This window comes from Canis aureus, chromosome 31 (genome assembly GCF_053574225.1).
Source record: "Canis aureus isolate CA01 chromosome 31, VMU_Caureus_v.1.0, whole genome shotgun sequence".
NCBI lineage: Eukaryota > Metazoa > Chordata > Mammalia > Carnivora > Canidae > Canis > Canis aureus.
The window spans coordinates 10,716,232-10,731,152 of record NC_135641.1 but is presented as its reverse complement, the minus strand read 5'-3'; the positions used below and the strand labels follow the sequence as shown (position 1 = coordinate 10,731,152).

The window sequence follows — 14,921 nt, the reverse complement described above, 5'->3', positions numbered from 1 at the left end:
CCTGCCGCCGTTTCATGGTAGCTAAAGCACATTTTGAAACTAATAACCATAGTTTCCTTTCCTGGAAAAGGAGAAAATAGTTTGGGTCTCTGCTGAAATGAAAAAGCAGTGCCCTGGTGCATTGTACTTTTGTACAAACTCCAGCGCTCCCATGATGTGTTGTAAGCAGAGAGAAATCTCCTCCTGCTTTCATGCTACTGACAGGAACCTGAAAACTGAGAGAAATGAAGCTATGGCTCTGCACTAAATATACAGAGAATCTCAAAGACACAGGGAGCGTCAGACACTTTGGTCATTGTCAGAGCTGTACATCCCTGTAGGTTGCTCAGTGTGTGCAAAGGGAGAATGTTCTAAACTGGGTCCTAAGACAGCTTCTGACTGGCATTTCCTCCTAGATGCTTTCCGTGTCAAGCAGAGTAACATGCTTCTCTAAACCATCATAAAATCCTAAATAAATCCTGAGCCCTAGGGATACAGGCTGAATTCATGTAACCACTTCATTTCACCTTGCCCACACCCCTGTGAGGTAGGTGGTTACTGTCCCATCTTGGATGAGGATACTGATGCCTAGAGAAGTTATGTGACTCAGCCAAGGCCACACAGCTGATGGTTATAGGACCTGGGGCTGAACCCAATGCTGCCCAACTCAAAGGTACCAGCAGTTATTTGGGGAACTTCGTACCTTCAGACAAGTAGTGGTCGGAGTCTAAAGCATGGGCCTAGGAAAATGAAGAGGTGAGTGAAGGAAGTGTGCTCATGGGAGGCAGACTTAGGAGCTGAGGGGTCGGGAGAGGAGACGAGGCACAGAAGGCCAGGCTGCCAGCACCTCAGGCTTCTGATTCACGGATTTGTAATTAATGGCGCCATTAGCAAAGCAGAAGAGTCAAGAATAAGAGCTGTCTTTTGGGAGGTGAAACAATATTAGTTTTAGATACACAGTTTGTGCTCTAAGATATCCAAGTATCATTTCAGCCTTCCACACAGGTGGCGGCTAGTTCCAGAGTCATTAATGAACGACTCCTGGTGATAGCTCCCCATCAACTGAGTATCTCTTAGACTCATCGTCGTCGAACCCACCTGCCACCATTTACCAGCAAGACGATCAAGGAAAGCTGCTTACCTGTCTACATGTCTGTGCATATCTTACGTAAATCTGTCGCTGAGGAAGCTCACAAAAATGAATATGATGCAAATGTTTTAAAACTAATAAAGTGGAAGGAAAGTCAAAGATGTGATGCAAAGATGAAGATGATACATAAAATGCACACCGCCAAGTTCCAACCATGTTCTAGATGCACATTTGGGGGGAAGATGGCAGTGCTGCTAAGACGGGACCCAGGGTCAGACTCCTGGCTGCAAAGCCTGGCTGTGCCACTTACACAAGTTATTAGCCCTCCGAGGTGTCCCTTTCCCCATCAGCATGATGGGCACGAAGACAGGAAGTCCTTCATGGGACTCGCCGTGAGCATTAAATACATACATGCGCGTGCTATTGCTGTTCATTGGAGATTTCCAGCAGCCAGCAACTACAGTGCCCCCGTGTTCATGGGGACGACCCTATCACTCATTCATTAATATATGGGAAAACCAGGCCACATAGGGTACAGGCCCTCATATCCACGACAGTGGGTCTGCAATGAGCCATGTGCTTGGTGGCTAACTTCCTTCTGGAAATTGGTTTAAAATACGAGGGCAGGGGTTGAGGGGATGCTTGCTGGAACATCCTTTAATGTGCATTTTAATAAGATGCGTTCTCTATAAAATGAGATGGGCTGAAGACCGTGAGAACCACCTAAATCCAGGTTCAGTGAATCTAGATGGGTCGATGGATGGCCTAGCGGTCAGACTGTTTCCCATAAGTATTTTTTCGTGCGTTGGAGTTGTGTTAACACTGGGAAGTTGTGAGTCGCATTCGTGCCCTCCAACAGGTGCCTGACACTCAGGTGTTGGGAGCCACCACGTGATCTTTGGCCTGTGATGATCAGCTCACTTGGGACAGAGCAGACCATCCCTTTGGGAAGCACTGCGGGGGAGGGGGGGCTTCGGATCTCCCAGGGGTGTCCGGGGGGAGAACAGTGCCTAGGCAGTAGTCCTAAACCTTCAACACCAGACAGCTGCCAGCACAGCAGGTGCTCCGTGGATATTTGATGGGTGGAAGAAGGGCAAGGAGGAAAGAGGAGAGGTCAAGAGAAGAAGCATATGTTTCAGCCTAAAAATTTAGCTCGGTTTTTACCAGTCCCTTGGGTTATAAAATGACCTTGATAAAGATACTTTTGCTTTAAGTGGCGTTCCTTGCTGGTGGAGTTTCCAAAGCAAACAGCTTCCAGAATGTGTTCAGGGACACCAAATGTGTCTGCTCACCGTGTCACTGGAAGTCCGTTAAATATTTGGAGGCACCTAACAGAAATCATTTGGATCGTGGGAGAAAGAGCTGCTTTATATTGTCATCAAATATTTATTAAAAGCTCAGTTAGAAGGACATTTTGCAATGAACTGAGCTCTTCTAAAGACTGAACATAATTTTTTCCAGGATTTACTAAGCCCAAGTGAGTTATCGATGTTGGAGTTAAACCCCACTTGCAGTGAGTGCAAGTGGAGTTTTCCACTTGCATGAAACCAGATCAGGGGATAATTCATCAGGGAGAGAAGCTCGTTTGCTCTTCTGAGGTTCAGTAGAAAGCCCCCGTGGCAAATCTGTTCTTGCTGGGACGGTTGTGATGTGAGCGACACAGGATCCTGCCTGTCGATCCAACAGTTCGCGCCTCCTGTTTCCAGAGGACTGCATGAACCTCCAAATCACGCCTTCCCGGGGGCATGAGACAAGAGACCCCAGGGAGCTCTGCTGGAAGAACAGCACTGTTGTTAAGAAATGACTTCATTTGCACTGACATTAGCCGATGGTTGTCATAGTTCCACTTGTTTAAATGGTTTGGATTTTTCTCGCACAATTTTAAGTTGAGGATTTATGGCAATGGTAACATTTCATTAGTCTTTCTCTAGAATGATAGAATTTATCTGAGCAGAGGAAGAACTTTCTGAACAGGAAATTTACTGTTTCTTCTCTGCTCATGATTATATTACTGAGTGCGGTGGTCTCGGGGATATTGGGCAATGTCTAGGGACGTTTTGGGTTGTCACTCGTGGAAGGCAGCTGCCACTGGCCTGTGTGGGCAGAGGCCGAGGTCACTTCTCAGCATCCTGCAGGGCCCAGGACAACCCCCAGGACAAGGAACCATCTTCCCTTGGAGCCCTGTCCCACTTTAGCAGGTGCTTGAATGCCCACCTCCCCAGGCGGATGTACCCCCAAATGAGCCATCGGTTGGCTTTGACCCCTCCGCCAAGCTTGGCGATGCTCTCTGCTCCTCCTAGACATTTCCTCTTGGCTACCCGACAGGCAGTCTAGGAGCAGCCTCTCAACAACCATGTATCAGGCGCTTCTCCCCGGCCACTTTGATCTTGTGGAGACACAGATTAATGGAAGACATTCTCTGCCCTTGGGGAGCTCACAGACCAGTGAGGGACATAAAAGACGGCACTGATTCTCGGGCTGAGATGGACACCGGGAGCCAAAGCCCCAGACTCATGGGCATGTCACCCCACATCCGCATGCACCGAGTCATTGATGAACAGGGCAGAGGGAACCTACAGGACATGTAAATACATCTGATGGATTATCTGCATATACTAATAAAGAATCTGTGTTTAAAATATAACCAAAAAAAGAAATTCTAGAAAGATGATCTTCAGAAGGAATTACAAATGTAGTAGGTGTTATAAATTCATAGTAAATAAAAATTAGTAACAGAAATATAAGTATAAATTAATAGTAAATAGGAATAGAAATCCCCACTTACCTTCATTGGAAACCTTGAACTTGTCCTTCCTTCTGCTCTGTATGTGTGGTGACTGTTCCTGGAGGGATGATGTGGATGCCCAGGGACAGGAGAGCCAGGACTCGTGGTCTCCTGTATCAGCTGGCTAGGGCTGCCGTAACAGAGCGCCACAGACTGGGGCCTTAAACAACAGAAATCTGTTGACTCCCAGGTCTGGAGACCAAGTCAGAGGTCGAGGTGCTGACGGGGTTCGTTTCTTCTGAGGCCTCTGTCCTTGCTGTGTAGACATCGTCTTCCTCGTGTCTTCGTGTGGTCATCTTCATGGGTCTGTGTCTTACTCTCCTCTTTGTATAAGGACACTAGTCATACTGGATAAGTCATACTAATCACCCAATTTAATCTTGATCCCGTCTTTAATGATGGAGAGAAGAATCTCCAAATACAAATTCTGAGGTATTGGAGGTGATGAATTCGGGGGAAGGGGGATGCAGAACACCCCCCATTGGGGCAAATGGAAGATGTGGTGTTTCCAGAACCGAGGTGAGCTGTGGCAGGTGTGGAGTGGGGAAGAGGAGGAATGGACCCCAGCCTTCTCCCCTGCGCCCCCTGACCTTCCCTGGCCCCTACCATCGGTCAACCCAACAGAAAGCCAGAGGTCAGCAGCAAAGTGGGGAGTCGGGGATGAGGGGCAAGCCGAGAACCAGGAGCCAGGCCCTCCTCGTGGGGTCTTCTCTTGGCAGTTTCTGCCTGGGTATCCCATGTCTTCTGGTGTCTCAGATTACCCCACGGCCACAGAAATGAATTGGGGCACCAGGCCTCCTTGTGATGAGGGGGGCTCCTCACAAAACGTCTGCCAGGGCTGTAGGGCTAAAGTGCAGTAGCCGCGAGCATCCTTTCTGCCTGGAGCCCAGTTCTGTGACTCAAGGGACCGTTTCCCTGCTCGTGGAGCTCTAACCTTGCTTGTGTGTCTCTCTCTGTCCAGGAGCCCGAGAGGCAGTACATGCACATTGGCACCATGGTGGAGTTTGCCTTTGCCCTGGTGGCGAAACTGGATGCTATCAACAAGCACTCCTTCAATGACTTCAAGTTGCGAGTGGGTATGTTGTGTAGAGAGATGTGGCCTGTAGGTGCGGGGAAGGTGTGGCGTGAGGGACCAGCTTGTGTCCTGAGGGCAAAAAGACTGAATTTGCTGGGAGGGGGCAGGCTCAGGGAAGTTAGGAGCCTCTGAGGCACTTTTGCACAAATTAGAAAACAAAATACCCTTTGGTTGGACCCTGGCTAAGAGCACTGTGTTTAGCAAGTGGACCGTGAGCTGGATTTCAGCTCCGCTGCCTCATCCACCCAGCCGGGGTCCCTCTGCCAGTCATGTGCATGGCCTTAAGCCATCCTGAGGAGCTCACTTACGCCACCAACTGTAAACCACTCCATTATTTTAGGGACTCCTGCTGGTGAAATGAGCACCTGCCAGCGGTCGTGAGATGCATACAGACTTTGGAGATCCAAAGATGTAAACAAACAAACAAAATCTTAAAGGCATCTTTGTTGAAATCATCACACACCCCTGAGGTCACAACCTCCAAGAACCCCAAACCTATGTCCCAGGTTCTGAGATAGCCATAGCTTTTCTGATTGAAAGTTCAAATCCAAGAGAAAAGGCCAACTTTCTTTAAAATTTAAAATTTTCTACTAAGTTCTTCTCTTCAAGTTGACTCATGAGCGTGCTTCATGCTTAGTTGGCCTTTTACAAATGTCTATAAAAATACAAAGTGTGCTTTCAGCTCTCAGCTTAGCACACAGCTGCCTTGCTATGTTTGCACTTATGGCCGTTCACAACTGGTAAGAGCTGCTTTGACCATATTATGTCCCTCTTGGCAACACATTTTGCTTCTTCTGAAAACAAGTCCACACAAGAGTAGTTCTTTTAACAAATTCCATCGGAAAGGCTTTTCACCTCTATTGCATACAGATTTCAACTTAAAAAAAAAAAACAATATTTAGAGTGATTTTCTTCCTTTTCTCTTCTGAATTTTAAAACCCAGAAATAGGGCAGCCCGGGTGGCTCAGAGGTTTAGTGCCACCTTCAGCCCAGGGCGTGATCCTGGAGACCCAGGAATGAGTCCCACGTCAGGCTCCCTGCATGGGGCCTGCTTCTCCCTCAGCCTCTGTCTCTGCCTCTCTCTCTCTCTATGCCTCTCATGAATAAATAAAATCTTTACAAAAATAAAACCCAGAAATTTTTTACATCTCTTAAGCAAAAGGTGACCTCTTTGCTGCTTCCATTTGCTGTTAATTGTTAGCATCTGGACACATTTTTCTTTGTCCTCACCTCCGTGGGCCTCCTTCACGGCACTACCTTCTACTACAGAGATGAAAAGAGCCAGGCAGGCTGGGGGCTTCCCACAGCCTGCTGACCACATCAAGTGCAGAGGTGTCCCCTTGGCCCTAGGGCCTCTTTATTGTTTTGACAGCTTAGAAAATGAGCACCTCAAACTATCAAACTACTCTCATCTAAAAAAAAAAAAAAAAAAAATCTATTACCCAGCAGCATGACCTGCTCCATTGTCAAGCATATACAAACAAACCAGAACAACACTGTCGTTCATTGTAAGATGAGGATAGTCATTTGCTGGTCACCTGTGTTACATCCAAAAAAGGCTGGACCATATTGGTCTAGACCATTACTGTGTTTTCCAAATTAATGTGAGTAATTGAATAGATCCTCTTCAAAAGGAATTTATTGTGTGCTTACTTTACACTGATTATTGAATGACTAATAGTATCTATCTATACACTCACCCCACACGCCAGTTCTTCCAGATTTCTAAAGAAGCCTAAGCTCAATGTTTCACCAGCCTCTGGGGCTGCCTTCCTTTCCCCACTCATGGGCCTCGCTTTGGGCGGCTTCCCTGCTGCACCTGAGTGCACGGTGCCATCCAGTGGCAGTTCATGGTAGGAACGTGGAAGAGTAATAGTTTAAAAAAAAAAAAAAGATAAACATAAGAGCTGAATTCGCCCCTAATGTCCTTTTCTGCGTGTCAAGCTGCAGAATCAGTCAGTTAACAGAGGTCAAAATTCGAGCACATTCCTGCACTAAGTAGAGATTGACCTGTGCCAGGAATCATCAGCCCAGGCTCTTCCTGTAGCCCCCCCACCCGCCGTCCCCAGGCGCTGACCAAGCAGGACTCAGCAGCCAGCAGAAAAGTTGATGCCACAGGGGCTTGAGAGCACCAGCCAGCAGCCAGCATCTGGAATCGATTATTTGGGGTGTCTGCAGCAGAGTGTGAGCTTTTGACTACTCGGCAAAAGCAAAGCAGAATTTCTTTCCCACCTCTTGCACACCTTCAAAGATTTTGTAAAATCGTGTTCGTATTGTGTTTCCTGCCTACCCTTCCATTGCAGAGAGGAAGCTGTGCCTTAAGTCTGTAACAAACCGTAGCACACTAAGCAGTTCAGGACTGGGAAATGGGATCACTCAGAAACATCACCCTTATCAGTCTATACAAGCTGACTCCTGCAGTAAGGCAGGGTCCTAGATCCACCAGGAAACGTAAAGGGCGTCATTAGCCAATGTCAATATTTCTATTTCTGTTTCTGTGGCCTTCCTCCGCACTACTCTCAGAATAACAGGGTCTGCCTGTTTGAAGTGAGATGCTGGGACTAGGGGACTCCTCCTACCTGGTGCACGGTAGGTGGAGGAAGAGTCCAGGCCTCTCTGCTTAGAGAAGTTGATCAGACTTCTCAGGCTTCAGCTCCAGGAGGCAGATGGCATGCCCAGGTCTCAGGCAGCGCGAAAGCACACCCAGAGCCCAGGTGTCCACATGTAATAACCATGAGTTTATAATTGCCGTTAGTGAGCTGGGGTGCCTGATTAGCTGGGAAGTCACATGGCAGGCCGGAGAGCAAGAAATCCGTCCGGCCAGCGAGGTCAAGGCCAGCTGGGCTGAAGAGAGGCGACTCCTGAGTTTCTCCAGCACCCTTTTGATGGCTCTCCCTGGGGAATCACAGTTGGTGAGGGGGCTTACACCAGAGGTGGGGTTGTTGTCAGTCTGATATGGATGCAGAGCTGTAAAGAGGGTAGCTTCAAGTGGGCCAAGAACCCAAGCGACAAAGCCTGAGAGACCTCCCACCGCTTGCCTGGAGACCCTCTGTGGGTCACACCCACCTACTGGGGCCAGCCTGTCTACCCCAGGATCTGCCACAGTCCTATCAGTTGTGCCTTCTTGTGTCGTAGAATTTCCTGAAATCTGAATCTGTGTGGCCCATAAGAAGATTTACTGTTGTTTTAATGCCAACATGGGTAGACTTCCTCACTAGTACAGTGCATGTTAAGGGAGTCCTTTGGAAGGTGGTTTAGCAATGGAAATGAAGCACAAACATGTTCCTCTGGAATTCAGTAAACTTGCCATTGAGATATTACCAAGGCAATGACCCTAAAGGTGGGAAGAAACCTTATGCAGGGGACACTTGTGGAAGAAAGAGGAGGGCAGCATCCTTACAAGCAGGGGCCTTGGAGCGAACTGCCACCTACCACCTGTCTGATGGCACCATCCCCTGCTTCCTTGCCTGAAACTGGAAGTGTTGGTGACAGTACCCACCCCATCGGGCTCTTCTGAGAACCACAGGAGTTTATACATGTGAAGCATGTGGAACAGTGCACAGCAAGTAGGAAACACAACAGTGGTATGGTGGCAGTGGTGCATTCAGCAAGATGTTGGCATGAACCCAAAAGTCCAGCATGGCACAGCTGCTGCTAGGGCAGTCCATCCACTCAGCTATTTAAAACAGAAAGATGGGGCACCTGGGTGGCTCAGTGGTTGAGCATCTGCGTTCAGCTCAGGGCATGATCTCAGGTCTGGGGATCAAGTCCCACATCGGGCTCCCTGTGGGGAGCCTGCTTCTCCCTCTGCCTATGTCCTTGCCTCGCTCATGAATAAATAAATAAAATCTTTTTTAAAAATTTAAAAAAATAAAATAGAAAGATGTATATTTGCAAAATTAACATTGACTACCAAACTATTGGAAAACACAATAATCGTCCCTTGTCTAAGATTACGTAGCAGCATAGAAGACTGTCCCGTTTAAGTTTTTTTAAAAGCATAGCCAATGATATGCTATTATGGAATAATCATGGTAGATGGGCACATGAGCACAAATCAAGATTAACAAGGGAAAACAATTATTTTTCTTTGCTCTAGAATTCCATGAGTTGGGCTAATGTTTGTTTAGTAACCGTGATTCAAAAACAGCCTTGTAAAACTTTTGCTGTAACTTGAATCTTGTTCACCCAGTTCTTATGTGTTGCAGGTATTAACCATGGGCCTGTAATAGCTGGTGTGATTGGAGCCCAGAAGCCACAGTATGATATCTGGGGTAACACGGTGAACGTGGCCAGCAGGATGGACAGCACCGGCGTGCTGGACAAAATACAGGTAATGCAGTCTGCTCTGTCAGCATCGGCCAGTTCTCTCCTCTTGGGAACTATGAATAAGTATAATAATGATGACATTAATACATTTAAAACAAAGAAACTTGAAAGTTAGTTAAATCATGAGAAAACCTTGAAACACCTTGAAATTGACATAAAGCCTTTTTCTATTGCGGCGCAACGTTCACTCATTTTTGCACTCGCTGTTAACAATAGTTTAGAAATGTAATACTATAAAGATTATTGCATTTGTGAAAGCCAATGACTGCAATCACCAACGCGGCAATCGACACTTGGGCGTGAAGTCAAGGCTGGACCGTTGTCTCCTCTTCCATCTCCTGGCCCCAGGTGCTTTGCCAAGGAGGGGAATGGTATAACCCAAACCAGACATAACCCCCACACTTCCTGTCCCGGAGGCTGAATTGGGAAGAGGCAGGAAAAAGCCTAGTGGGGAAAGACAAGGGGTAGGATTCTGGGTGATGTGTATGTAGTGGCAACGCCAAATCGAACCAGCATGGGGTTTGGACATCTAGAATGATGGGAAAGTGTTGGAATCCACCCAAGGGAGGATGCTTGGGCATGGTGCCAGACACCTAAAAGGAGAGACTGTCTTCTCCTAATGAGAAGAATGTGTGCACGTGTGTGGCTATGCAGAACCTTCTATCTGCCTCACCCTCAGAAAGCCGTGGTTCTGCATTTTCCTCCAGCTTTGTTATATTCTGGAAAATACATTCCTGCCAAGTGGCAAATTTGTATAAAAACCACTGGACATGGACACAAATAATAGGCTCTTTTTTTCTTTTTCTTTTTCTTTCTTTTTTCTTTTTTTTTTTTTTTTGATTGCTTGTGGAGAATTCCATAAGTCCCCGTTCTGTGTGCCTTGGTTTGGCCAGTGTCCTCAGGTAACCGTGCCCCCTAACAATATGGTAGAGGTTTAGAGTTCTTACTTCTGTAGGAGACCTCAGCTCCAATGTCATTAAACTGCTTACTTGCTTTCACACTCCCCACCTCATTCATTCAAGAGGATTCCATTTCTGTGAACTTTCCATAGCATAGCCTTAATCTTTATATGGCATGGGACCCACATTACTTCTAAGTGTTCATCTTCTTGCAGCCTGATGATTAGTGAACAGTTGCTGAAAGTGAGCAACCGAGCACCAAAGAGAAGGGAGAGATGGCAAGTGATGTGGGGATGAGTGGAACGTCCAGGGCTTCCCACCCAAACCACCGTTGCCAGAGAAAAGAGCCAGTTGGCTGTGCCCAGGAGATCCATCCAGACGAAGCTCGAAATACAAATGGGGCTGGAGTGGTGGTCACTGTCTGTGGAGATGTCCCACTTGCCTCCCACCTTGGCAGCCTCGTTGAACCAGGCCCTGTTGGCACCACAGCCTCCAGGCTTCCTGCATGTGTGTCACTGGCAGCTCCCAGTGTCCAGGGATGCTCCGGCAATCCTGGACCACACAGGCTCTTCTGTTTGGTGTGGGGAGAGGGTGCTTCTATCAAGGACACATCGTCCCAACTGTAGGCCATGCTAGGCCCCCTCCACATGCCTGGAACATTCAGAAGATGGATGAGTGACCTTAGCATGCTTCACGACTCTCCAAGGGGTTTTCAAGTACTTGGGATAAGTACCAAAAACAATTTAAGAGAGGCTGGTCAGGGAGAGCGCTCCCTCCTGGAGGTCGTAAATCCCCTACAGATCAATGTTTCAAATAAGCTTGAGCCCTTGTGTGTCTCCAAGAAGATATTGGGTGTCATAAAACTCCAGGTGATTTAGTGCTGGGCAGCCCCCTGGATGGTCTCTGCTGCTCAGAGCCTGGAGGAAATGAGAAGGGGTTTTGGCTGTCAGGAGAACAGCTCATCTGCAGGCGTGCGTGCTCACACAGCCCAGCAGCTGCGAGGTCTGTGTCCAGCAGATTCCTTCTCCTGTGGGTGTGGCTCACCCTCCTGCAGTAGCTTTGCGTTTCTGCTGGTGTGCAAGAAAAGTAGTGAGATGCCAGGAAAAGTAAGTGGTGCTGAGATCATTAAAAGTTTCTCCTGGGCCTGAGGAACAGGTTCTTTTGATTAAAGAGCATTTCACTCCCACTGCGTGTTCTCGCCTGGAAGCCCAAAGAGCAGCAGAGAAAGCCCACGTGTCACCCAGCCAGGCTTCCCCCGGACTTGCAGGAATACTGGCTGGTGCTCGTTTGGGAGACAGCTCCCTCCTTCTCCCGTCACAGTGATTGTGAGGTTGGCACTACAAATTCCACCAGATAGCTCCCAAATGCCGGTGGTGATACTCCATGCCACTAAATACCTCAACCACAGAATGAACCCCCAAGGCTCCAAAAGACAGGCTTGTTCTCTGTGGAAGGTCAGAAGTCAAATGCCTATAGGATTCTCTAATTCTGATTACTGCTGAGAACTCTGATTGTGAGAATATATCTGTAATACCTGAGTTTCTTGACTTTGTCCATATTCTTTCCATTCTTACCCAGGACCCAAAATCCTTCCCAGGCTGCTGGCTTCATCACCTAGCTACACCTGTCCTCCCCCAGGACTTGGACCCAACCCTAGGGGAGGAGAGGACATGACCATCTGGCACCCATGCCCCCCTTCTCTTGCACTGGTAATTAGGGTCCCAAGGACCCACACACTGGCCCCTGTGCTGGGGGCTGGCCACTGGGTCAAATTACAGGAAGAGAGTGATTTTTCTAGCTTCTTTCAATAGCCTGCCCTTGAGAGCTTTTTACAACATACTTTACTCTTATTTTTGTGGGCCCCTGGACCCTCTTTCAGCCACCAAGCTCAAGAAGGCCGGCTCACCGCTGCTGCCACTGACCCAGCACCACACGGTCCCCTGATAGTGGCTGCTCCAGAAGCAAAATCATGTGATAACATTGCTGTGCTTTCCACAAGCCTGCCCAGCATGTGTCACCCACACACCTGAGGTGGCCGGACCGCACAGGCCCCATGTCCATGTCCCTTTGATGAAGTGGGAAGAAATCCCTCCTCCTCCTCCTCCTCCTTCTCCTCTGCTTTCTCACATGTTTCCAGAGCAGCATTACCATTATTTTTCTGGAAAAATAGCTCCCACCCTCTCTGCTCAAGACCCAGATACCTCCTGGGAGGCCTGACTGGGGGCCATGTTCCTGACATAAGGGTCTTCTCTCACCTCCAAAGCTAAGGCCTATTCTTAGTCACATCTGTTCTCACCTCACCCGTTCTCAAAGCAGAGGCTCTGAGCGTTCTTTAGCGGGAGGCTTCACCAGCATGCAACCAGATAGGCCCCAGGCAGGTCTGGGCTGCCATCCCCCCATCCCCAGACATGGCTCCCAAGGAGAGCACAGCACACACTCAGGCTGAGATGGTGCCAGGCTCAGTACAATCCATCTCCCCTAAGACAGGGGGGGCATCCTACCCGGGAAGTTCCACTGCCACCTGACTCAGCAGGATCTGAATGTGATTCTACACTTAGCATCCTTGCCCCACGGTCCAAGGGCAGGAGTCACCAGTGCCATCACATCGTCAGGCCACAAGGGAGGGGCCCAGCCCTGTTAGCACTCCGTGTCAATTAAGTGAGGGGAGGAAACTTCCAAGACCTGACTCTGTGGTCATGCTAAGGCTAGGGCAGACCCCTAGTGTCCTTGGAGTTTTATTCTCGAGCATTCAAGCTAGAGTGTGTGGCCATTTGCAGGAGCCAGTGGTCTTCTTGGGATATCTTCTCCCATCTGTATTAAGATCTGTTACTCATATTTATGATTCCATGAAATGACACCCATGACAGTTGTAAAGACCATCCCGAATCCCACCACTCCAGCATACCTTGATTTACTTTGTTTTCCAGGTCTCTTGTATGAGAATACATGATCTTCCTATGGCAAAATCACAGTGTGGGTCCAGGCTTCATGCTTCCTTTGGGGTGAACTGATCCCACTTTATTTCATGGTCTCATCACAGAGCATGACAGCCTCATGTTTTACTTCACCCTGGAGATCACTTGACTTTTAGGTGGTTTATAGTCTGTCACTGTCGCAGCACGAAACTACACACTGTCCTTCAAAAGCTCTTCTTCTGCATTATTCTGTCTCCTCATTTCTCAGGAGTGGAATGAGTGGGTCAAAGAACATGCCTGACACAAGGTGTCTTTTGGCTCCTGATCTCTGTGGCCAGATGACCATCCAGAGGCTGTGTGGCCTAGACACTGACCACTTCTTCTCTGTCCATGCGCTTCTAGGTCACCGAGGAGACCAGCGTCATCCTTCAGACCCTGGGGTACGCATGCACGTGTCGAGGGATAATCAACGTGAAAGGCAAGGGGGAGCTGAAGACGTACTTTGTAAACACGGAAATGTCAAGGTCCCTTTCCCAGAGCAACTTGGCATCCTGAAGAGTCGCCTTCGTTTTCAGTACAGGCCAGAAGACTGTATTTTCAGGAAGGTACCATGCACTTTCTGACTGCAAGTTCTGTCTCTCGTTTTTGATGTGCGTGCTCTGTTCTGTCCTATGGAGCCTTTTCAGACTCGTTCCTATGACCTGGTGGCATACCGTTTGGTGTCTGACGTGTGCCAAGATCGCTCTGCCACTTGCACTGTGCTTACTCCTGAGCAGAAGGAAAAGGAGTGTGTGTTATAGGAGAAATGCATCTGAAGAACTCACAAAGATGACAGATGTGAAATAAACAAAAATTCTTAAGGCAATAAAACTAGGGGGTGTATATTATCTTCCGGTGCATGTTCTTTTCTGGAAAATATGGTAGCTCGCCAACCGCATCCGCTAGTCTGATATTAAAACACACAGTATTTGTGAATAAGTTGACTCTGTCACCCCACCTGGAATTTGACTGTGTTCCCCGCGTGTGTCATCGCCAGTGGCTGTCCGCGGGCCCCAGCGGGATCCGTGGCTCTGTTGCTTCGCTCTCTTGTGTCTCGTGCTAGCAGCACGTTGCCATCCGTCACCAGAATTAGTTCTCACAACCTAGAACCAGTTTTGTACCAAACACGTCCGATGTTTTGATGCCATTGTCTTTTGTAAGGTTGATTCATTAAAAGTTTTACGTACTTTGGATTAGAGTCTGTATCCTTACCCGCCCCGCGCTCTTCCTTCTCCTGTGTTTTTGCGCCAGCATTGGGGTTTGTTTTCCATTCTCCTCTTGGACGGTTGTTTCAGAAAGAGCTCCCCAGAAGCAAAGGTTGAGATCTCCGTGAGTAATTGAGATCAGGACAAAGTCCGTGGTGCAGATACTTGATTTTGCCGCTCCCTGGAAGTGCTCCATGTGTCATGAGGTGCTCCGGGAAGAAATAGTTTAATGGTAAAAGGATTCTCTCCCAGCACCCTACCCTCCCTGTCCATGTACTGTGGCCTGCCATCAGCCGAGGGCTGCAGGAGAATAATTTGGCACCGACTGTGTACATCAGCAGCCACAGTAGTTTGAACTCGTCGGGAGAAGCTGCCAGGCCCCGTAAGATGCCTGTTATGTCTGAGGAGGCTTAAGAGGGCACAGAGCCAATGTTACGCATTTTTGAAGAGAGAAAACTTGGGAAATTTTGTTCACGTACATCCAACTCTAGAGTTTGGGGGCTCTATCTTCACATAAGAAAATTGTACTTTGCCAAAGGGTGAAAAATAGAGCAATCATGTTTAATCTGATGTTTAAAAGCAAAGCTGCAGGTGCCAGCCTGGTT

At 48.2% G+C, this 14,921-nt stretch overlaps 1 protein-coding gene across 1 annotated transcript in view; it reads left to right on the top strand.

Annotated features, from left to right (window-relative positions):
- Window positions 1–14,302, top strand: part of ADCY2 (adenylate cyclase 2) — a 387,190-nt gene extending 372,888 nt beyond the window's left edge. The window contains exons 23-25 of the mRNA XM_077879619.1: window positions 4,816–4,930; window positions 9,138–9,262; window positions 13,475–14,302. Of these exons, the coding sequence (XP_077735745.1) occupies window positions 4,816–4,930; window positions 9,138–9,262; window positions 13,475–13,627 (393 nt within the window). The 3' untranslated portion in view covers window positions 13,628–14,302. The remainder of the gene's footprint in view (window positions 1–4,815; window positions 4,931–9,137; window positions 9,263–13,474) is intronic.
- Window positions 14,303–14,921: the final 619 nt, after the last annotated feature.